This window comes from Sarcophilus harrisii, chromosome 1 (assembly GCF_902635505.1).
Source record: "Sarcophilus harrisii chromosome 1, mSarHar1.11, whole genome shotgun sequence".
Taxonomy (NCBI): domain Eukaryota; kingdom Metazoa; phylum Chordata; class Mammalia; order Dasyuromorphia; family Dasyuridae; genus Sarcophilus; species Sarcophilus harrisii.
The window spans coordinates 228,662,633-228,688,812 of record NC_045426.1 but is presented as its reverse complement, the minus strand read 5'-3'; the positions used below and the strand labels follow the sequence as shown (position 1 = coordinate 228,688,812).

General features: G+C 33.1%; 1 protein-coding gene across 3 annotated transcripts in view; it reads left to right on the top strand.

Annotated features, from left to right (window-relative positions):
- Positions 1-26,180, top strand: part of DAPK1 (death associated protein kinase 1) — a 228,293-nt gene that overhangs the window by 101,575 nt on the left and 100,538 nt on the right. For all 3 annotated transcript variants that reach the window (XM_031937794.1, XM_031937789.1, XM_031937801.1), the window contains one exon: positions 9,153-9,374. In XM_031937794.1, coding sequence (XP_031793654.1) covers positions 9,153-9,374 — 222 coding nt within the window. The remainder of the gene's footprint in view (positions 1-9,152; positions 9,375-26,180) is intronic.

Genomic DNA, 26,180 nt, shown 5'->3' with positions numbered 1-26,180 from the left:
TAAGGTTAAACTCTTTAGAATAGCTGTTCAAAGTGCTCCAATTTTGGTTTAAAAGCATCTTCAAAGTAATACATGAATAAAACAAGAGAGATTATAATGAATACTGTAATGCTTAAAAATTTTAAGTGAACTTTAAAAATACCTATAAGTAGGAAAGTGCTGGGAAAGATAATAAGCATGTATTAAGCACCTCTTATATTAGGAATTTTGCTAAATGCTTTTATAAATATTACCTTATTTTAGAGAGAAGCACAGTTCCACTTCACCTCAATTATCATGGCCAGAATTCATTCTGTGCCAGATTTTATTTCCTTATATCTTCTTTGAAGAGGGAGGAAATGCACATATTTATATTGAAAAGCCTATTTTCCTGGGATATTTACAAAATTTGGTTTATAATCAAGCTACTTCCTCAAGCATTCTTTTCCCCATCACTTTTCTCTCTGCCCAGCAAAAATAAATAGATAAGTGATTTTGAATTGTTATAAAAAAGCAGTCACAAATCTTGTGATCATTTGAGATTATAAGAATTTAGGCTCTTCTTGTTCATAATTTAATAAAAGCATGCAATTTGGTGAAGGATGACTGGTTTTGGTGTCTTATTGACACCCAATAAAAAAGTTTTATTCCTAATGTGACATTTTCTAGCTATATGCTCATGGCCAAGTCATTCAACATAATTATGTCTCAATTCCCTCATCTATCTAGAACAAGGATAATGATAATACTTGAAATAATATGTATAGAAAAACTTTAAAACTATATTAATATCAATAATTATCATGAGTCTGTTTAGGTATCCTCTATAGAAAAAAAAGTTTTCATGTTAAATATTGGTTAAAAAAATTTTTTTTATGTTTTCATTTTTTGTTTCCCTTGCCTCTTGTTACATGTTAAATGTACCGGTATCATTTTAAATAGTTGTCTCATGATATTAAATTTCCATATTTAATAAGTGAGAAGCACTTATTAGTAATGTAGTAGATAAATGCCTGGAGTCGGAGTCAGAAAGATTTGGTTTCAAATTCTGTCCCTGATACAGACTAGTTTTATAAATATGGACAAGTCATTTAACTCCTTTCCACTTGATTAAGACTCTGAAATTACAAAAAAGCAGCAATCTGCCTTAGTGGAAGAATTTTCCATACGAAGACTTTAATGGATGAAGCTACAAATTTAGATTGTATTTTTAAAATTAAGAAGTTTTAATTTTTTCAAAGGCTACAAAATCTTCTCAAAATAATTAGTGATTCTTTATATTGTACCTTTCCAGAAAAAGAACCAAGAACTTTAAACTCTTGTTTTGAAACACCCTTTCAAGGTATCTTTATAGGAACATTTAGTAAATGTTTTCGTAATATCTATAAAAACTCATGAGGCTTCCAATGGGGCATAATTTTTAAGGAATAGGCCATTTGAGCAATAGGATGTAATCTTTTAGTCATCTTTATCATTTTTAATTTATGTGACTCCACTGATTCATTATAGCATGGAGCTATTCTGAGGTTCTTGAAGGTGATGACAAAGAATTACAAGTCCTGGCAGGTTCTCCCAAACTAGAAAGACTTTAGGGTATTGGCTTAAAGACAGATTATATATCCTCCCAGGGTGACATAATGGACAGAATACCAGGATTGGAGTCAGGAAGCCCAGAGTTCAAAAGTGACCTTAGACACTTAGTAGCTGTATCATTTTGAGCAAATTACTTAGCCTCTGTGTGAATATTCCTTCAATTGTAAAATAGAGTTAATAATAATAGTACTTACCTGGAATAGTTGTAAGGATCAAAAATGAGATGATAATTGTAAAGTACTTAGCACAATGCCTGGCATGTAATAAGTGCTACATAAACATTAGCAATCCTTTTCAATAACTAATCTACAGACCCATGGAGAACCCCATTGCTAGAAAACTGAGCATTAATTTTTTTAATTTAAAAAAATTTTTGATTTTGTGATCTTTAATATTTTTCATAGATAAATGATAGGATCTGGTTATGTGGCTTATGAGTAGCCAAGTTGTGCCATAATGAGGTAGATTTCATCATATATTGAAGTTAAGCAGCATCACCACAAAACAGAAATTATGTCTAATTACCTAGTAATCAGAATATATCTGTTTTCTAGTATATATATATATATATATATCATGCTTATTTTCCCTTCTTATTAAATGTAATTCAACACAATAAGCATTTAAGTGCCTACATTGTGCTAAGAGCTGGTTATACAAACACAAAAATTAAACTGCTCCTTCTCCCAAGTAACTTGTTGGGGATGGAGATAATATGTATATGGATAAATAAATGATAAGTATGTAGCATAAAAAAGTAATTGATGGGAGTAGGATAGAAACATTAACAACTGAGCAGTGAAACAATTGGGCAATAATGACAACAACAAAGTATTCATACTTTTTCTCAAGCTTGAATGAATACTTCCCTTATAAGGTGTAGTACAGAAGCCTGTCTTGCCTGTCAGATTTTAAACTACAGATTTAAAACAAGAACTTTCATTGCATAAAACTTGTAATTTTTTTATGCAAGGGGCAGACTGCAAAAGTGGTATTTTTTATGCCAGAAACAAAAGCCCTGATTTGTCTTTCTTATTTCTTACTCTAGCCCAGGGGAAGAGGTCTATGAAATGGATTGAACCTGCTGCTTATCTCTTGCAGATTCTGAGATATTAGGAAAAAGTATAGGATAGCAGTATATTGAGATCATATTGAGGTGAGGCAATTCTGAACAAAAATTGAAAAGAAAAAAATCTGCTTAGAATGATTGCCATCCTAAAATACTGAGAAAGACTAGTGATTTTAAAAGATTTTTCTGTCTTCACAATAATATTAGCAATATATTCAGGGAAAAAAAAATTTTTTTCACTCTGACCTAGTGGAGGAACACCAAGAATGCAAGAAAAATTCAACATTAGTTCAATAATTAGCAAAAATAGTCATATAATAACAAAAAGATAACAAAAACATATTATTTCAATCAGTGCCAAAAAAAAAAAAATTGTGAAGTGGTACAGCATTTATTTAGGTTAAAAAACAAGAATGGAAAAGTTCTCACTTGGTCTCTCTTACTCTCTCTTTTTCTTGCCCTCATATCTCTCTCTCTCTCTCTCTCTCTCTCTCTCTCTCTCTTTCACTCTCTCTCTCTTTCACTCTCACTTTTACTCTCCCCCCCCCTCTTTACACACACACACATACTTATGTATGTATATCTACAGTAATAACTAGCACTGTTTTCAATGGAGAAATGCTAGAAGTATATACCTTGTACAGACATAGGGAAAGCAAGAATGCTACCTTCTTTTTACCATTATTTGACATATCTCTGAAAATATCAACTAAAGAATGAAGAATATAAATTCCAAAGATATAAATATGAATAAAGAAGTGGTACAGATATTTTCATTTGAAGGTAACGATATAGCCATAAAATTCCAGTGAATCATCAAAGAGATTAAGATAATGGAGATAATTATCTTAAATGAGTGAGTGGAATACAAAATAAGCCACAAACTTTTCATTGTTTATTTTAATATTAACAAAAATTTTAAAAATGTAAGAAATTGCATTGAAAAAGTACAAAAAGTATAAATTGAAATTAGCTAATAATAATGCACATGAAAATTATACTGGGTTCACCAAAAATTTTAGTGCAGCTCTAAGCTTCAGTAGCTGCTTTTTAAGCCATCAAAGCCTAGAACTTTACTGATATTGTTGGAATATCTTATATAGATACAATTATAAAATACTTATTGTAAAAATAAAATACAATCAAATCATTGGAGAGAGATTCATCGTTCATCCAATACAACAAAATAAATTCCAATACAATAAAACTGGAAATGTCACATAAATTAATTTAGATTTCATTCTATACCAGATTACTGAAGTGATACTGCATAGAACCAGACAAAACAAATTTTCATGTATAAAATTATAAAGTTCATTTTTAAAAACAAAAGATCTGGAATCTGAAGAGAACTCATGAGAAAAAGAAAGAATCAACAGAGTATAACCACACCTCAGATTTTATTAAACCCATTATTTGATATTCATTATTATTGATACATATGAGATAAGTAAGAAAGAATAGTCAATCCAAAACAATAGGCCAAAATTTGATGAACCTAAAGACATAAATTACTGAGGGAAAGAGTCCCTTTTTACAAAACTTCTGGGGAAACTGGAAAACAGTTGGACAGAAATAAGGCTTAGATCAACGTTTTATACTATATGACAATAAACTCAAAATGGATATGAAACTTGAAGAGAAAAGGTAATGTTAAAGTTTTAGAAAAGTAATTAGATCTGTCTGATATTTTAGGATTGGAGGAGAATTACTAAGAGATAGAAGAACTCACGAAAAATAAAGCCATGAATATAATCAATGAAGATAGAATAAGACAAACTAGGAAAGGTATATCTATACTATCACTAATTAAACAATGGTATTATATGTATATATGTGTGTGTATAAAGTTGACACAGATGTAAAAAGAGTGATTCCTCCAATAAATATTAAAATTTGAACAAGCATTTCTAAAAAGAATTGCAAACTTTAAATGGCTATTTGAAAATATGCCCCAAATTATTAATAGTAAGGAAAATGCATTTAAAAAAAAAAGCAATAGTTTTACCTCACATCTTGAAAATTATTCTCCAAAATGGAAATGATCAAGATAAAGGACTTGGAAAAAACAAGAACACTAGTCTACTGTTGATGTAGTTACGAATTCACCCACTATTTCTGGATATAGATTTGGAATTGTGGGGAAGAGATGATAAAATCGTCCTTTAACTCAGTGATCCTACTGGTGTATATATAAGGATGTTCTCTTTTCAGGCTGTGGCACCAGAGTCATAAAGGGCAATGATAAGTGCATTGAGTCTTTGAGTAGCTGATTTGCAAAGTTAAGAAAGCAGGCTCTCATCTGCAGAAGACCAACAGAAGAAATGTATTGTCAAAAACCTAGGGAAGCCTGGACTACAGAACTATTTCATGAAGTAGTGTAAATTACCATAATTTCCAGAAAGGAAGATTTGGGAAAAATTCTGGGTGATGATTATAAGTTAGAGTAAGGTCTTTCACTGAGAGGAAGAAAGAAGGAAATAGAAAAGAAAGGAGGAAGGGAGAGATAAAGCAAAAGGTGATAGAGACCACAGCTACCATAGTTGAGCAAGTTCAAAGCAGCCCAGAAAATGGAATCCAGAAAAACAGCACATACATCTGAGATGGCATTCACCCCATTTATCACCTGGTTCACTACTTTAGAACTTGTCTCACTTTCCCCCCATACTCAAGGCAGCTCATTATTGGAAAAACTTCACCATCCTTCAGTATTCCATCAGCCTTGGCACTTCATCTCATAATCATATACAGTCATTTTAAGTGGAGCATAGAGCCAAGAACTCCAGAACTTCTACTTAAAAGAACTCAATTCAAAACATCTCATTTCTCTTCTGGTTTCACTACTTTGGTACTTCTCTGTCTTTTTCCCCATACTTTCAGGTCAGATGCCTTTTTCTTACCCTCTTTCAGTTTACCTTTTTGTATGATATCTGCCTCCATTGGATTATAAACTCCCCCAGGTAAATAATTGTCTTTGTATATGTGTATCCCCAACATTTACCATGGAGCCTGGAATATAATAGATGCTTAATAAAAATTGATCAATTGATTGATTGTGAGGAGGTGGCTCAGCCCAGTTGTGAACTGACCTACCCTAGCAAGTCTTGAGTAATCTGGGAATCAAAGACCACGTATTTACCAAATACACATGGTAGTACTCTTTTTGGTAGCAAAGAATTGTAAATCTATGATTACCTAAAAATCGTTTGGCGAATGTTTGAACATATTGTCATCTCCGGATAAAATGAAAGAAAACCAAAACAGAAATGTGATGAAAACTATGGAAGGAAAGACTGTTAAAAGGGAGAGATAATCAATAGTGGCACATGCTGCAGAAAAGTCTAGAATAATGAGGACTGAGACAAGGGTAATTGATTTAGCATAATAGAGATCATTAGTGACCAGAAAGAGAGGTTTCTTTCAATGTATGGGAATGAAAGCAAAGTTTTAAGAGATTGAGAAGTTTGAATGGGAGGTTAGATAGTGAAAACATTGAACCTCAGTGGCTTTCTCTAGGACAGGGAATAAGCTGGTTAATCCTGGGGAAGAAATAAAGATGTATATTTGAAGATGTCTGAAAAAATAACAACAAATAGATCAAGCATTTAGCAAGCATTTATTAAGTACTTATTAGTTCCATGTACCTTCCTAGGTGATGGGATACAAAAAATTGTTTTAAAAGGAAACAATACATTCTTGAAGGAATTTATATTCTATTGTGGAAGGCAATATGTACATACATAAAAATATATACTGAATAAAAATAAATAAATACAAAACAGCTAGGGGACACTAATCCTAGCCCTAGTTATTGGGAAAGCTCAGGGAAGGTTTTATGTAGAAAGCAGTGCTTAAACCACATCTTGAAAGAAGGCAGGATTTCTAAGAGATGGGGGTAAAGAAGGAATACATTCCTGGTTTTGGAGGACAAATAGTGCAAAGACCAAGAGATGGGAGTTGGAGAAGAGAGAAAGCTGTACTGTAGAGTATGGGAAAGGGAGTAATATGAAATAGTTCCCACCTTACTTAAATTCACATTATGCAAACTCGACTTTATATAAAGAATTCTTGGGGGAAAAAAATCTGCATTCCAAAAAATACCTATGTTAACTACTGTGTAATATTATGTTCCCTTTCTCTGTTCCCGCCCCTTCATTAGTACTCTGTGACTTCTCACCATTCCTCATTACCCCCACCAAAAAATAAAATAAAACAAAATCTTCTAAGTGAAAGCAGAAAGGCACCAGAGTAGATCTTTGCCCTGTTCTGCCCACTCACCAGCCTATCTATCCAGCTTGCATCTGTCCATGCACATGTCCTTGACATGTCCTTGTCTTCCTGACTTTAAGCTCACCATTCTATTTGCTGTGCCATCTAGCTGCTCTTCTGTACAGCATACCTTGGAGTTATAGTGGATTTGGTTTTAGACTACTACAATAAAATGAATATCATAATAAAAAAGCAGTTTTTTTCCCCAATACATATAAAAGTTATATTTATACTATATTGTAGGTTGTGTGTAATAATATTATATTTTTAAAAATCTACCTTAATAAAAAAGGATTTTATTACTAAAAATGATGCTAACCATTATCTGAGCCTTCAGTGAGTCATAATCTTTTTGATTATGAAGAGTCTTGCCTCAATATTGATGGCTGCTGACTGATCAGGGTGGTAGTTACTGAAGGTTGGGTTGAATGTGGTAATTTCTTAAAATGAAACAACAATGAAGTTTTCTGCATAGATTAGCTTTTTCTTTCATTTGAACAATCAGATGTCATTATAGGATTATTAATTAGGCTAACTTAAATATTGTGTCTCAGGACATAAGGAGGCCTGAAGAGAAGGAGAGATGGGAGAATAGCCAGTCAGTAGAATAATCAGAACATACACATTATTTATTAATTAAATTTGCTTCCTTACATAGGTGTGGTTCATGGTGCCTCAAAATAATTACAATGTTAATATCAAAGATCATTGATTATAGAGCACAATAACAGAATAATAATGAAAATGTTTAAAATATTGCAAGAATTACCAAAATGTCACACAGAGACACAGTGTGATCATGTTGGGGAAATGAAGTTGATAGATTTACTTGATACAACCTTACTTTGTAAAAATGCAGTATCTGTGAAACAATGAAGTGAAATACAATAAAATGAGGTATGCCTGTGTAGTGAAGATGAGAAGGCTGGGTTTTGAGGCCTTTAAAAAACAAGTAGTTTTTTACTACTACAAAAACAGAGTTAGATGATTTTATCCTAGAGCAAATAGGGAAATGAGGAGTGGTATGGTCAGATCAAAATCATTTAGGCTCCAATGCTGAGGATAGCTTTCAGTGGGGAGAGGCCTGAGATAGAAAAATCAATTAAGAAGCCATTGCAATAGTCTAGGCAAACTAATGGTGAGAGAGTGAATGGAAAGCAGGGACCAGATGCAATTAAATAATAGAATTTGGTCACTGAATGGATAGATGACATGAAGGAGATTTAGGAGTCAAGAAAAGTGCTGAAGAGATGATCCTGGGAGAATGAAAAGAAAAAAAAAAAAAAAAAGGTAGAGACTCCACAGAAATAGGAAAGTTTGGAAGAAGTTTTGTCTTGGATTTATTGAAGTTGATGTATCTTGTCTGTATTATCTAATAGGCAGTAATATAGATGCTGGCAGTGTTTCTAGATATTATGGGGGGGGAGGGTTAAACATCTACTTGTACTTTCTAGAAGAAGTGATAGATTTGGAGACTTCCTTCAAATCTACTTTTGTCAACACCTTTTTGTATTAACAGTTAAAATTCTTTCTTGGGATATCAAATTTCAATGGTACCTCTAAGGTCATCTAGTATGAGCATAAATGCATAAAAATCTCCACAACATACCTGACAAATACTCATCTAGTTTTGGTTTGGTTTTGAAAGACAATAATCAAAAGAAATTCACTAATTCCAGATAGCAGGAATTTCCAGGAATTTCATCTCTTAATTAAGAAGCTTTATTATTAAGTTTGCTTTTCTGTATCTTTTTTATTTTTGATTTCTGGGGTAGAAACAATCAGTTTAATCCTTTATCCATTTGAGAGATTGTCTCTCAAATAGTTGAAGTTAGCATGTCTCCCTTAAGTCATTTTCCCTCATATTAAAAAAAACTCTCCATTCTTATAAGACATGTTTTCAAAGTACTTCACTATCCTCTGAATGCTTTTAAACTTGTTAATATTCTTCCTAAAGCCTAATTAATAGGGACTAATGACAATATTTTTTCCTAAAACTACATCTTTCAGTCTTGTCCATGATCCCCTGTGACTTGTACCAAAATTTTACTTATAATAATAGTGAAGTATAATAAGCATCAGGGGGTTAATTTATTGATTTTTCCACAATTTGTACTTTTTCTAGTCATTTATAGCATTTATTTTCTTTCCCTCCTTCATTTAGATTGTCTAAGAAATGAATAAAAGTTTCATTTTGTATTATTAAGGTTTTTTATTTCCTTTTTCAATTCTTTTTTTTCAGTGGGCAGTTTGCAGTTGTGAAAAAATGCCGTGAGAAAAGCACTGGTCTACAATATGCTGCTAAATTCATTAAGAAACGGAGGACTAAATCCAGCCGACGAGGAGTGAGTCGAGAAGATATTGAACGAGAGGTTAACATATTGAAAGAGATACAACATCCGAATGTGATCACCTTACATGATGTTTATGAGAACAAAACTGATGTCATACTTATTTTAGAACTGTAAGTCATTTTTGTGTTGTGATTTCACTGGCATTGGGTGGGAAAAATCAAATGGCTACATTAGGAGAGTGAAGGTGTGGCCTTCAGCTTCCTCCACAGCTGTTTAATGAAATGACATTCAAAGATGTTCTATTATCCTATGTCAGAAATTATATTTACTTTACACTTTAAAAACTGGGTGTATGCTGCCTGCCAGGAAACTGGAATAGATTCACATTTCAACAAATTGTGCGTAGGTTTTAATCATTTGTTTTCTCACCTGATTGGGAAGTTGGCAGTTCAGTCTTTTCCAGGGTACATCATGTTCATCTTTGTTTATCACAAACTCTTCTTTTTTTTGTTTTTTTTTTTTTTCCCTTTCCATATCTCCCCTTTGCTGTGTAAAAAAATTTAGCTCAGCTAAGCAAATTTCCCTGCTTTTGGTCTCTTCAACATGGCTGAAATAATCGTAGGAGTACAATTTTTTGCTTAATAGAAAGGAACTGTAAATATCACTGGTATCACTCAGATATTGTGGTAGGACTTAAGACTTAAAATGTTTTGTGTATTTCCTCAAGCTCTACACATACAATATTGGTAACTAGTTATGATGACACATGCTCTTCTATATTTATTTGATTTAAACTGTCTCTTATTACTGAATCTCCTGCATGACTGTTCCATTGCTCCCTTAAGCAGTCTAGAGAATAGTGCTTAATAAATGTTTTCCACATACCCCATCTCCTCCAGTGATATTCAAGAGGTTTGAGGAAATAAAGAAAAATAAGGATCTAAGATGAAAAAAAATTATGCAAGTCTTAAATGAGAGAGGATATCTGATGTCATCTGGAAGTCAATTCAGTTTTTGACTAATAACTAAAGTAAGTGTTGACAGAAACAATAAAGGAGACTGTGTATGATAGACTCTGGGTTGGAAGAAGGGAAATCTAGCAAGAAACAGTCAAATGATATGTACCAAATGAGTTGCTGTGAGGAGAGTCATGTTTGCTCCAGATAAGGAGTTTGAATGTAGGATTGAAATAAAGGGTATAACTTTCTTTTATCTGTCAGTCTGTCGCTCCTTTTGTTTTGTTACTGTTTTTGTTGGTAGAACTTTTTAAAATTATTTTTTTATTTTTAGATTGTTCCTATGAGTTCTGTCACCTCTTAAGGTTCAGAACTAATGTCCCCTCTGGGGAAAGAGATATGAAAGGAAGATTCTGATAGCTGTGGAATCCCTTTCCCTATTTATGTATGTATATTAAGAATATGATATATATTGGATATTGTTTGAGAGTCATCATGGCATAGTAGATAGAGAGCTGGCCTGAATGCCAAAAAAGACCTGCGTTCAGGTCCAACTTCTGCCATATATTGTGTTTGTATGACCTGGGATAAGTGATTTGACTTCTCAGTTTTTAAGTAAGTTCTCTTAAGAAAGTGCAGAGAAAGGATAGATGGATGGATGCATATAATAAGTATTTCTATGTGCCAGCCACTGTGCTGTTAGCTTTATAAATATTATCTCATTTGATCCAATGAGAAGGTGTCAACTTGCATTGATAGAGAAATGTGCCTAGTGCCAAAGTAATCACAGGTCTGTTCCCTATCCCTTTGAAAGGATATTATAGAAAAGAATAAGATTTAAACAAAGATATTTTCATATCATGATGCATTTTTATCCACAATTACTTTATATTTGCATTTGGTTTTTGCTTTTTCATTAGTCCTAATATCCTTCCTCTTCTATAATATAGAAGGGAAAAGAAGGTCAGTCCAACCAACCAATACAGTGATCATACATAATGTTCAGCAGTGGATAGAGCACTGTGTGACAGTTCATTTAACTTCTGTCTACTTCAGTTTCCTCACCTGTAAAATGAGAATAATATCACCTACCTCTCAGTTTTGTTATAAGGATCAAATACATTATCTGGCACAAAATAATAGAAGCTTGTTTCTTTCCTTCTATTCCTCTACCAAGGGAAAGGGAAGTGTGTATTATACTTTGTTCTCAAAGATCAATATTGATCTATATAATTAACTTGAGTTTGGGTACTTTGCATTGTTACTTATTGTGTACATTGTTCTTGTTTCTTTTTTGCATCAGTTAATTTAAGTTTTCCAATGCTTCTAGGAATTCTTAATGTTGCTCATTGGTGGTTTAAGAACATTGTGTTAGTACAATATTCTATTACATCTATAGATTACAATGTAGTCAGCCATTCTCCAAAGAGCATCTTTTTTGTTTCCAGTATTTTTGCTGACATAAAAAAGAACTATTATTAATATTTTTGGTGTACATTAAGCCTCCCTTTTTGTCTTAGAACTTCAGCCAGGTATTTGCTTATTATTTACTATTAATCTATGATACCTAGAAATATAATCATTCTGCTCCTTAAATTATCCAGTTTAGATTCATTGATTTTAGAAAGCATTGCTCAAGTTGACATGTTAAATACATATTTTTTTTCTTATATATGTGATCTGTAGTCCTTATTAAAACCTAAATGTGTATTCATGATTCTATTTCAGTTATTTTAAATGGTTAAAAATTTAGAGAGTTTACTTAAGACAGACAGGGCAGTGGGGTGGGTAGAATTAGGACAAGATTATTTATAATTAGATTAAACCTATTATGCTTGATGGAGCTGAAGAAGTAAACCCCCTTGCTGGTCAGCCTTTCCATTTTTCCCACCTTTAATAGTCTCTATCTCTGTAGCCTGTTTATTTTCTCCTAGGAAACACTTAAAATCACTTAAAAATTAATTTTTCTTATGTTTATATCACTTCAGAGATGTGGATATACTTTATTTTTTTTCTGGTTTTGCTTGCCATAAACTTTATTTTTTTATTTTTTATTTAATAGCCTTTTATTTACAGGTTATATGCATGGGTAATTTTATAGCGTTAACAATTGCCAAACCTCTTGTTCCAATTTTTCACCTCTTACCCCCCACCCCCTCCCCTAGATGGCAGGATGACCAGTAGATGTTAAATACATTAAAATATAAATTAGATACACAATAAGTATACATGACCAAACCGTTATTTTGCTGTACAAAAAGAATCAGACTCTGAAATATTGTACAATTAACTTGTGAAGGAAATCAAAAATGCAGGTGGGCATAAATATAGGGATTGGGAATTCAATGTAATGGTTTTTAGTCATCTCCCAGAGTTCTTTCTCTGGGTGTAGCTGGTTCAGTTCATTACTGCTCCATTGAAAATGATTTGGTTGATCTCGTTGCTGAGAATGGCCAGGTCCATCAGAACCGTTCATCATATAGTATTGTTGTTGAAGTATATAATGATCTCCTGGTCCTGCTCATTTCACTCAGCATCAGTTCGTGTAAGTCTCTCCAGGCCTTTCTGAAATCATCCTGTTGGTCATTTCTTACAGAACAGTAATATTTGTGGATATTTGTGGATATACTTTAAAGAACCCAGTGGTAGGCAGATTAGATAGGACAAATTTAGATTTCTATCCACTACTTGGTGTAGTTATTTGCTTCAAGTACCCCTTCGTTAGTATTTGAATAACTATGATATATAATAAAAATAGTAATAATAATAATAACTAGCATTTATGTAATAATTTAAGGTTTGCTAAGTGTTTTACTATATTATCTTATTTGATCCTCACAATATTAGGTGCTCTTATTATTCCCATTTTACCAATGAAGAAACTGGGGCAGACAGATTAAATGACTTGCCCAGAATCACACAACTAGTAGGTGTCTTAGGTGGGATTTCAACTCAGATCTTCCAGCAGTATGTTCGTTCTCTCTTTCTCTCTCTCTCTCTCTCTCTCTCTCTCTCTCTCTCTCTCTCACACACACACACACACACACAATCTCTCTCTCTCTTTCTTTCTCTTCTCCTTCCCTCTTCCTCTCCCTCTTTTTCTCCCCCCTTCTCTCTGTCTTTCTGTCTGTCTGCCTCTCTTTCTATGTCTCTCTCAGAGATATCTCTCTGTCTCTCTCAGAGATCTCTCTCTCTCTCTCACACACACACACACACACACACACACACACACACACACCTATGTAGCCTCAGAATTATATGGCTATCACTAATTTCTTCCACTTACATTAATGAAGCATTTTAACATTTATAATCAAGGTCTCAGGACCACAGCTCTGACATTGAATAGATTGAGTTCAATCTTAAAAAGTTTAGTAATATTATTTGAAGTGAGGGAATAGCTCTCCTTTTCCAATTCATGATTTCTTGTGGAAACCTTAGAAATGGGCTATCTAGATCTCTACAGAAAAAGTAAAGAGCCCTTCTTTCTCAATGAAAGAAGTCAGTCTAACATAACTTCAAATGTGGGAAAACCTCTGCCAAAAGAAATCCAAAAAATACAAACCTATTATCACCTCATCTCATAAACACTCAGGTCAGCTTTTCTTTGCTTTCTGTATCCTCCAGCCACCATTATAACCCATATGTGCTAGAACTGAAAGCATTCTTAGCCTCTAGAGAGTTGATTCCTCTTTATCCATTGCATCTGCACAGTCCAGGAAATTCAATGTTTTAGGGAAGGTCAGAGTCTGAATTTATTCTTTCTCGTTGTGCTATTCCTTGCCAAATCTTAGATAAAATCTCCTGCAAAATCCAGAAGATCTTTTGACAATACACATGATGACTGATTTTATACTACTGTAGTGACAAGTATATGGGGGAAGAGGAGACTCATGAGGAAGAGGAAAACTCACTTGAAAGAGGAGAATTGACAGCTTATTGACTTAAGAACAAATTCTTTGTGTTTTGTACATTTTTTTCTGTATGTGATGGTATGTTAGCTTAAATGCTTTCATGGGAGTTTAGGGTCCTTTCCCTTAGCACAAACTAACTCTGATATTCCTAGGAAATTCCTTAATGGAAGGAAAAACCAGAGAGATACTTATGTGAAAAGTTCATAAAATAGATCTCAGTCCATATGAATTCAGAGCTTCTATTCTGGTCCTACCATTTATATCTTCATGCCTTTGCCGAGTTTGTGTTTACTTTTTATATGTTATTCCTCTTCTGTAAACTTCTAATCCTTTCCTTATCATAAAGATAAGGAGATCTAAAACCATCCCTACATTTGATACTTCACAAACTGACCCTTAGTGACCCCTTGTGAGAAGGATATTCTATATCTCTTTTGGCCTTTGTACAGAGACTGTGGTGTCTGTGCTAGAGTTTAAACAAATTTTCAACATTTACTTGTTGAAATACATTTCAGTAATTGTCCTTTCAATTCCCCTAACTACAGGAAACTGTAAAGAATGACCTTTTTCATTTGTTTATTTGGAAATATCTTATTTTTCATATCTGAGATTTGGGGGGAGGGATGTTTTTGTTTTTGTTTTAAACTTGACCAAAATGCTTGAAATGAAGCCATGACTGTGTCTTCTGAACTCACTGTTAACTTCACACACTATGTGTGAATATAGAAATCTTTCATTAAGTCTGTATATTTAGGGGACTCATAGTAAATTAGATTATAGCTTTTTTGTCTGGGTGGAATGAAGTTAGCACTTTGATTTCAAAAATGAGAAAATTGGGGTTCAAATAGATTAATGATTTGCTCAAATACATATAGTCAGTGGATTGTTTGTCCAATCCAGAATCTCTCCCTCCAAATCCAACATTAATTTTTGAGATTAAATTGCCTCGGGTTAGAGAAAAGGATTTGTGTAGTAGAACAAAGGAAGAGAATTAGACATGCAGTATTATAGGATCATTTATCCCAAAACTGGCAGATTAAATTGAACAAGAAATTAAGAGGTTTGGATATTATTTGGTGGGCAATATGAAGACAAGTAGACAAATATCTCAAATATAGAGTTGTGGGTGAAAAAGTATTCAGTGAGGTAAATGCTAGCCAAGTGGATATTATTGTGGTTTGATTGTATTCATGATCTTTGTGGTCCATTCAATGATTGTATTACACAGGGGAGACCAACTGACAGCCACGTTCTTCTACTAACTTTGTGTTTAACTTGACTCCTTTACTTTGGGTCTTTGATGATTTTCCTTTATTTGAATTCTCTGCTACAATGAATTAATGATAGTTCTTTTTTTTTTCATTTTTTTTTATTTAATAGCCTTTTATTTACAGGTTATATGCATGGGTAACTTTACAGCATTAACAATTGCCAGACCTCTTGTTCCAATTTTTCACCTCTTACCCCCCACCCCTTCCCCTAGATGGCAGGATGACCAGTAGATGTTAAATATATTAAAATATAAATTAGATACACAATAAGTATACATGACCAAACCGTTATTTTGCTGTACAAAAAGAATCAGACTCTGAAATATTGTACAATTAGCTTGTGAAGGAAATCAAAGATGCAGGTGGGCATAAATATAGGGATTGGGAATTCAATGTAATGGTTTTTAGTCATCACCCAGAGTTCTTTCTCTGGGCGTAGCTGGTTCAGTTCATTACTGCTCCATTGGAAATGATTTAATTGATCTCGTTGCTGAGGATGGCCAGGTCCATCAGAACTGGTCATCATATAGTATTGTTGTTGAAGTATATAATGATCTCCTGGTCCTGCTCATTTCACTCAGCATCAGCTCGTGTAAGTCTCTCCAGGCCTTTCTGAAATCATCCTGTTGGTCATTTCTTACAGAACAATAATATTCCATAATATTCATATACCACAATTTATTCAGCCATTCTCCAACTGATGGGCATCCATTCAGTTTCCAGCCACTACAAAAAGGGCTGCCACAAACATTCGTGCACATACAGGTCCCTTTCCCTTCTTTATAATCTCTTTGGGATATAAGCCCAGTAGTAACACTGCTGGATCAAAGGGAATGATAGTTCTAATACAGATGGTTTACTTCTGGATGGAACGGGGCCTTACCAATTACATTTGACTCTAACTGGGAGAAATCTTAAGAGCCAATATATAGTTTTGTAATTTTTTTTCTTCCTGTTTCAGTTGAATATCCTTTTCTAATCTTTTTTCTCATTATATAGAAAATAGGTCCTTAACTCTTTTGTATTGAAATGTTAGACTTCCCCTGACTTCTCTTCTGGTAAAGCTATGAACTTTTTCTCAGACTCATGTTTTTAATGCATAAAGTAAAATGTATAAAAATTATAAAGAAAACTAATTTTATTGAAAAGTTTTCAAGATATTTTTATTCTATTTTAATAATATTTTATTTCTCCTAATTAAAAGCATGCAAAAACAATTTTTAATATTTGTTGTTTGGGGCTTTTTTTAAAGTTTTAAATCCCAATTTCTATCCCAGCCAAGATGGTGAACAATCTGATATAGGTTATACATGTACACTTATGTAAAACATTTCCATATTAGTCATTCCAAAAAAAAATTTTATTGTTGGGAGAGAAAAATCAAAATAAAATGGAAAAACCATGGGAGAAATTAAAAGAAAAACAGAAAAAAGAACTGAACATAGCATGTGTTGGTTTACATTCATTCTGCTTAGTTCTTTTTCTGGATGCAGGTGGCATTTTCTCTCCAAAGTCTATTGAGGTTGCTTTAGATCACTGAACTACTAAGAACCAAGCCTTTCATAGTTGATCATCACAAATTCTTGCTGTTATTGTGTACAAAGTATTCCTGGTTTTGCTTGTTTCACTCAGCATCAGTTCATGTAAATCTTTCCAGGCCTTTCTATAATCAGCTTGTTCATCATTTTTTTAAAGAATAGTAATATTCCATTACCTTCATATACCATAGCTTGTTCAGCCATTCCCGAATTGATGGACATCCACTCCTTTTCCAAATCTTTACTACCACAAAAAAGAGCTGTTACAAACATTTTTGTACATGTTGGTCCTTTTTCCTCCTTTATAATTTCCTTGGGATATAGACCCATCAAAAAAAAAAAAAATTAATGAGTTCATGGACCCCAGGTTAAGAACCTCTTATGTGCAATCTACTTGAAGTTCTTGAAGATTATTTTAGTTTAAGCTCTGGCAAATCATATAAAATTAGAAAAAGTTCAACTTCTCTTCCTCTCAGATTTTGTGTGTGTGTATATATGTACACATATGCATATGTATATATCCATCATCCATGTATCCACATAACTAAGTTGGAGAAGTCTCATCACTAAGCTGGACACCAAACAGTATATTTTTTGGCTTTCCTAATATGCATGCCTTTCTTCTAAGAAACTCACACTGCTTATGAATTGAAGTGAAAAACACTTATAATCTGCTTCATTGGAAGTTATACCCATATAGCTGAAATAACATTCTAAAAGTTTTGAAAAAAACAAAATTAAATAGACAGTTTCATGTAGTAGACCCGACAGTCATGAAATCTGGATCTTAATCCCAGATATTTTGCTAATTAATTAGCATTATGACTAGACAAATTAGCTAATCTCTTAGAGCCTCAGTTTCCTCATTTAAAAAATCAAGGAATTGGATTAGATAAACTCTATGGACCTTTTCAGTGCTATAATTTAATTATTAATTATTCAAACTTCTTTTTCCTGTCCCTTGTGTGTTGTTGAACAAGTCCCTTGTGTACTATTGAATGGGACTGAGGACTGAGGGGGACACTGAGAATGTTTCACCAAGTTTCTGTTGTGAAATCTTAACATTTGGATATCTGCCTGGGTGTTTGTTGCTGCCTGTACAGATAAAGTTGTAGACAGAATCTGATCCTGACTACTGTGCCAATTGTGTACATAAAACCACTACTACTACCATCCCCCCAAAAAAGCCTATTCTATGAACTCCTTTGAGCTGCTATTTGTCTTTTGATTCAATATTGTGTAGCTTCATTAGAAAGTAATACTTCTTAGACTAAGAGATCCAACCATAATATTACTGTTGGAAATTCTATGAACTACTTTAAAAATAAATTTTTAAAAAGCAACCCATAATTGATACATAGATTGATACTATTAGGTACTTTGTAAGTTATGGATACAATGAGAAAACTTAGACAATTCTTGTCATCAAGAAGCTTAAAATGTATCAAGGAAGATTTTATGTATTTATACACACATGCACATTACATATGCATTACATATGCATATATTCATGTATAAGTACATGCTATATATATTCATACATGCATATATACATTCTAAGTATACATATAGTATATCCACAAAATAAGTACAATGTAATTTAGTGAATCATACTTAATAACTAATTACATTTCATTAAACTCTATACATAGGTTATTTCATTTATTCTGTGATTGCAATTAAAAAATTCAGGGAAAAAAATCTTCATGTAGATGATGCTGTTTCAGCTGAGTTTTGGAAGAAATTGAAGCTTCTAAAAGGTAGAAGTGTGAAGAGACTATGTAACTAAGGACAGAAGCCTCTGTGTAAAGCAACATGGAGACAAGATGGGTTCTGTATAAATAGAATAGCAAAAGGTCCAGTTTACCTAGATTGTAGAGTATGTTAAGGATAGATAGGGGCACAGAAGAAATAATTAAAATAAAACTGGAAAGGTAGTTTGGTATCAATTTATAATGGATTTTAAATGGCATAATGAATTTTGCATATAATCCTAAAGATAATATGTAGCTGGGGAAGCTAGGTGGTACAGTGAATAGAGCATTGAAGTTCGAATGACCTGAGTTCAAATCTGATCTCAGACACTTAACATTTCCTAGCTGTGTGACTCTGGGCAAGTCACTTAACCCAAATTGCCTCAGGAAAAAAAAAAGATAATATGTAGCTATTAGAATTTATTGATTGGGGAAATCACATGGTCAGACCTGTCTGCTTTTGGAGTATCACTTTATCAGCTGCATGAAGATGCTGTTGGAGACAGGAAGTTTTTGAGTCAGGGAGACCAAATTAGGAGGCTATTATAGTAGTGTTTATAATAATATAAAGAATGGGTTGGTTATGAAGGTTGTTATATAAGGAGAGTCAGTAGTTTGGTAATTGATTGGCTATGCTTAGTGCAGTAGCCTATAACACAAAAGTCAGAGATATCCTGAGGCTAGGGTCAAGAATCTTTTAGCTACTCATTTAACCTCTCTCCTTAATTTCCTGTTCTGCCATGCCCTTTAATAGTATTTGACCTCCACTCATAGTTGCTGCTAAGTTATGTTTGTGAAGTGGAAATTATGTATATTACCAAGGAACTTGAATAAATTGACTCATTCTTATGAAGTCTGATGAGAATTCTCAACTGACTTCTAAATTACTTAAGTTTTCTTGTTGTTTTTGTTTTTTACATAGGCAGCCAGGTGACCCAAAGGGGAGAGAACAAGCATGGATTACATATGTATTATGTACATTGTACTAAAGACTTTACCAGTATTATTTCATTTGATCATTTCAATAAACTGAGAAGTAGGTGCTATTATTATTCTCATTTTATAATCAAGTAAACTGAGACAGAGGCTAAGTGGCCTGCCCAGAGTCACACAATTAATGAAGCTGGACTAGATTTTCCTGAAGTGCAAATAAGATTATTTATAAAGTATTTTACAAACCCTTATGATTTGGGGATAAGTTAATAATGTCTATCACTTGATTTAATCACCTCAGGTATCCATGGAGTTGTATTTATGTGTGTAATACTAAATCATTTAATATCAGATTTATTATTAAGTTCTGGCTCCACCTTATAAAATACAAAGTCTATATGTCCTTCAAACAAGAAAAATGTTCATATTCTTTTAACCCACTACCTGATAGCTACTTTAAGCTGATATCTACTGCATTATTGGCAAATCAGGAACTTCCAACTGTTTTATAAAGTAAATAAACATATTGATTGAAGGAAAAACTTTAACTCACTTTGAAAATGTCAGGAGAATTCTAAAATTTAATAGTATAATAGTGTCATTTAGTTCAATTTAACTTAAGAAATATAGAATAAGCACCTGCTATATGGCAGGCATTATATTATGCACTATGAATAAAAAGGCAAAAATTATTATTGTCCTTATCTTTAAGAATCTCATATACTTGAACTTAAATGGTTGTCCATCCACTTGGTAATTCCTGTGTAGATAATTAGATCCAAACTTTTCTGAATGATCATTGACCCAATTTAGAAGGCTCTTCAATGTTTTGGGAATGATAAATTTAGCATATTCTCATCTCTAAACAAGATCATCTGTAATACCATTCCATGCATAGAGAATCCTTTTTCTGTTAGGGATTTTGTGGTAGATATTCTTCTTGACACTTAACATATCACACTGATATCAGCATAATATCGCAAGATCCAGGAGCAATCCTACCCATGCCTACTACTTTAGTGAAGCTCCTGTAGAAAATTGAAAGGAAAACCTGAAAAGAAGCAGTAGGACTGACAGACATAGATGGGTTACAATCTGTATCATCAGAAGGAGTGCCCTAATTGCTATTCTCAAAGATCTAGAAAAATAGATATGTTCTGATAATTCAATTCAGTGTTTTTTGCACTGTGTGGGTACAGGAGATGCAAAAACAAAGACAAAATAATCCCTGCCTTCAAAGAATTTAAAATCTATTGAGGGGAAACTATATGAACACATAAAAACATAAAAATTCCCAGGATTGGAAGCTGGAGGTCACTTATAGTAGAGGGGCGGGGGGGGTTGGGGGAAGAAGAGAAGGGGGTAGGATGAGGGAGCATGATCAGGTTAGGACATGTTTAGAAGCTAAATTTGATATGAACCTAGAAGGAAGCTAGGAATTCTAGGAAGTATAAACACAAAGCAATTACATTCCACACATAGCATGGAACTTTTGCAAAGGCACAGAGGTACAAATTTTTTTATGCCATGTGTAAAGAACAACGAGCATGCCATTTTGATTGTATCAGAGAATGTATGAAGCATACTCATGTGAAGTAAATCTGGAAAGGTCATTTAGAGCAGGATTGTGAAAAGTTTAAATGTCAAACAAAGAAGTTTGCATATTCCCTAAATGCAATTAGAAACCAGTGGAACTTTTTGAGTGGGGGAGTGATATGGCTAGACCTCTGTTTTAGCAATATCACGTTGGGAACTGTGTGGAGGATGGATTAGAAAACGTAGAGGAAGCTAATGAAATAGCCCAAGGAAGAGGTTTTGTGAGGGCCTGAACTAATATGGTAGCCCTTTGAGAGGAAAGAGAAAGAGATTTATTCAATCAACAAGACTTAGTAATCTATTCTGTATGGGAGATGAAGGAAAGGAAAGAGGATGTCTTCTTTGCAAACCTGAATAGAATGGGAAAATAATGTTGACTTCAACAGAAAGTCCATTTACAATAAGTGCTTTCACTATCTCTCCTCTCATTATTAACCCCTTAAAATGCAGCTTCCAACTTTGTCATTCCACCCAAAGTGTTTTCTCCTAAGTTAATAATGATCTTTTAGTTGCCACATCCAATTTTTTTTTTTTCTCAATCTTCATTCTCTTGGATCTCTGCAGCTTGATATTGCTGATTACTCTCTTCTACAAGATACTTTGTTTAGTGATAAAATCTAGAAGTTTGGGGATCATCTCCTGGTTTTTCCTCTCATTATTTGACCATTCCCCTTTTTCCATTGTTGATTCCAAATCATGCTCTCTAATTCTGTTCTGGGTCTTCTCTTCTCCTTCTATCCTATTTCATTCACGTGGTGATCTCACACAACATACTACTAAGTCTATCTGCCTTATTATTTTCTCCATCACTCTCCTAAGTCTAAACAATCAGCAGCACAATAAACAAGTCTTGATTTTTTATTATTTGCTGATTTCTGAGGTATCAGTGCTCACACTGAAAATTTAATAATTGGCTTTCATGGGCTAGTACACACTGCCTCTAGTGCATCACTAGCTAGATATATAAATCTAGGAGTCATCAGTATAGAGATGAGAACATTAACCCATGGCATATGATGAGATCACTGATAGAAAATATGGATAAAAGGAAAAGTCCTAGGAGAGAACTCTGTGCTTCACCTATACAAGGGAGATAGGATAGAAATCATCATCCAACAAATGAAACTCTTAAGGAGTGAACAAATAAGAGAAAAGGGAAGAAAGAAAATTGCCATGCTAAAACCTGAGACTTATAAATAACTTAGGGAAATGGAATTCAAGATGACCCTTGCCCACAAGACAGGTTAGAAACAGATCATTCATTAATATATCTCTAGAAAAGGGGTTCATAATCATTTTGTGTCATGAACCCTTTTGGCAATCTGGTAAAACCTATGAGACTAGAACAAGGATGGGTTTTTTAATTTATAGAAACATTAAATTCTTGTTAGATGTTAGTAAAAGGAAAGATGTAATTTTCCCCGGACTTAAGTTCACAGACTCCCTAAAATCTCTCAGATGATTTACCTATGATAGCTCCTTTTCAGGTTAAGAATCCCTGTTCTACAATCATGTTAATAATTAGCATGAATTGAGGCAGGTAGGTGGTGAAGTGGATGGCATACTGACCTTGGATTCAGGAAGACCTGAGCTTGATCAAATGCAGCATCAGACACTTGACACTTACTGGCTTTGTGATCCTTGGCAAAGCACTTAACCTTTATTGCCTTCCCCACCTCCAATAATAATTAGCATGAATCAAATGATCCTCTTGATTGTAGTAATTAATATGGAAATTACAATATTAGAGAATTCCATGTTGAATAACACTAGATTAATTTTTTTTTTATTTTAACTTTTGTTGTTGGTCCCATGGATAGATTTTTACTTTACTTAGAAATAAAATTGTTATGATGTGAACTACAAGGCAAGAATTGGTTTTCATGACTTACTGTTGACTCTTCTTCACTTAACAGTTTTCTTTTTGTGTCATGTCATTTTATGGAAATCATAGAATCATAGATTTTAGAGATGGAAGGGACTTCAATAGCCACAGAGTTCATCCCTTTTATTTTAGAGATGAGGAAACTGAGGCCTACAGAGGTATAGATCAGGATGACTGAAGATGGCCTTGGATGCAGCAGGAGACTTTGACCTTTTTAAACTAAGGTCTTCAACAAATTTCTGTTTGACTAAGGCAACACCCATTCAGTGATTAAGGGGAGATAAGAATTGAAGCAAAGAATGTAACTGAAGTAGCATTTGAATCCAGATCTTTCAAATTCCAAGTCCAAGACCTTGTCTATTATTCCATGCTATTTCCATCCTGAATCCTCTGCTTATGATCTAAATCAGAGATTGTTAGTGTATTAAAGTAATTATTATTTGCAGTGATCTAATTTCAGTTTATCACAAAAAAAATTTTTTTTAAACCTGTCATGCTTAATATATAATGTGCAAGACATTGATTCTCTGTTTTCATCCTTAAAACCACTAGGATGAGTGAGGAAAAATGTTTATTGACTATTTCTCTTGCATATAAAGGAATATGGGTAAAATTGTATCAGTGGTTAAAAAAACAATAATATTTGTTTATTTTATTATTATAAATTAATATAACAATATAAATTAATATAATTAATATAACAGCCTCTTCAAAATCCAATAGATGTTAAGGTGAGGGTTGGGGTGACATATAGAAGGTACCTCTAGGTACCATGAAACTGCACTAAAAGCCCAAAAAGCCTTTGCCATGTCAGCACTGGGCTCTGGGAATAATATTGATTGAGGTTAACAATTTGGCTAATATAATATAATCACTCCTATAATATAATACAAACGCTACTATAAATCTAAGAAATAGGCAGGATAGCATAGAGTTCCAAAATCTGCTCTTAATTATTGTGAGGGTCAGTTTGCCATGGAGGGGAAAAATGTTAGGGTTTTTGTATGTTCCAGTATCATAAGAACGCTAGTTATATTAGAGCACTGCTAAAATACCACAATCCCACATAGTGGAAATGCTTTGTTATCCATAATGGCAGAAATGAGCAAACTATGACTATGCATGAGATGAACTAAAGACATGAATGTTTTTATTATCTGATAGTACTGTATCATAATAGAATTGGAAAACAACTCAGATTCTGAGCAAGGACTTCATATTGCTTTTTGTCAATAATATTCTCAGTTCCATATTACACTGTGTATTATAGATCAGTGTGATAATTTCATTCTTAAAACTAGATTAGAGGGGCTGGTAGTTGGTGCAGTGGATAGAGCATTGGTTCTGGAGTCAGAAGGACATGAGTTCAAATGTGACTTCAAATCTTATAAGCTTGAGCAAGTCACTTAATCCTGATTACCTTTTTTAAAAAACCAAACAAACTTGTTTGGATGAAGTAAGAACAGAAATTAAGGAATTACTGAAATCTGAAGAGAATCCAAACAATAGATTAATTATACCAAAACTAAGTAAATTTTTAAAAGCTGTTATCTTTTATAACTGTAAATCTACAATTCATTCTACATCTCTAGTCTATCACCTTTCTTCTGCATTTGGAATGGGTCCTTGCAATGATTGTAGTTCTTAAGTCATTCGAAGATGTTTTCAATTTACATCATTGTAATTATTATATAAATAATTCTCCTGGTTCTGCTTTCTTCACTCTGTATCAATTCATACAAATATTCCCAGGCTTTTTAGAATATTTTCCTTCATTCCATTATATTCCTATAGCATAGTTTGTTTAGCCACTGCCCAATTGATGGATACTTAGACTGTTTCCAGTTCTTTGTTAAAACAAGAGGTGTTATCATAAACATTTTTGTAGAAAAATGACCATTTTTCTCTTTGTCCTTTTTGAAATATATTCTTAGCAGTCAATCTCCAAAACAAAGGATATATGGGTAGACTTTTAGGATATTAGCTTCAAAGTGCCTGTCTTCCCAGAGATACTTCAAAGGTTGTCATTTTCTTTTTGGTCATCTTTGCCAGTTCATATTTGTTAGATAAAACTTCAGAGTTTTAATTTGCATTTCTTTTATAAGTAATTTTGGAGTGTTTTCTCAAATTGAATTATTAAAATTCTTCTGTTAATCTGGGGTATTTTATTTTCTACAAATATTCATTTTTTAATTTTTTATTGATCTGGAGATCAATTAGAAAGTAATTTTCTAATTATTTTTCTAATAATTTATTTATTTCTTCTTTAACTGTTGTTAAATTTTCCCTTTTTAAAATTTTAACAATTTTCTTTTCCTCTTCTTTTTAAAGTCAGATTAGTTAATGGTATACCTAGATTATTAGTGTTTTTTTTTCCTCCCAAGAAAGGTTTCCTTTTGGTTGATCTTTATTTTTATTTATTTTCAATTTTATCTATTCATTTTTTTAGTTACTTATTTTTGTGTGGTTACTTTTCTGTCATTTTTCAGTCAAATCCAATTTTTTCTCATGACCCTATTTGGTATTTTCTCGACAAAGATAATAGAGTAGTTTGTCATTTCCTTCTCCAGATTATTTTTACAGATGAGCTGAAGCAAACAAGATTAAATGACGAGCCCAGGGTCATACAGCTAATAAGGGTCGGAAGTCAGATTTGAACTCATGAAGAGAAGTCTTCCTTACTTCAGATCTAAGACTTTATTCCACTGTATCCCTATTTTCATGATTACTATGCAATTTTTATTTGTTGCTTGGGAGGGAGGGGAAGGAGTGTTGTTTTTGTATAGCCAATTCATTTATCTATTCTTTTATCTCGTGTTGATGAAAATATTTGGTGATACAGATTTTTCTTTAAGGGCTGCTTTATCTCCATCCAAAAAGTGTTGGCATGTTGCCACATTAGGTTCCAGGTACTTATATGTTATACTATCTGGTCCATATATATTATGGATTGTTAATTCATTATCTTTGGTGGCTGTAAACCTAATGTAGCTTCTTTGCTTGTGTATTTTAACCATGTCTGTTGCCTTGCCTGAGATCATTGCCACTCTTCTTAAAAAAAAAAAAAAAAAAAAAAAAATCACTTGAAATACAATATAGTCTTGTCTAGCTGCTCATTTTTAGTGTATA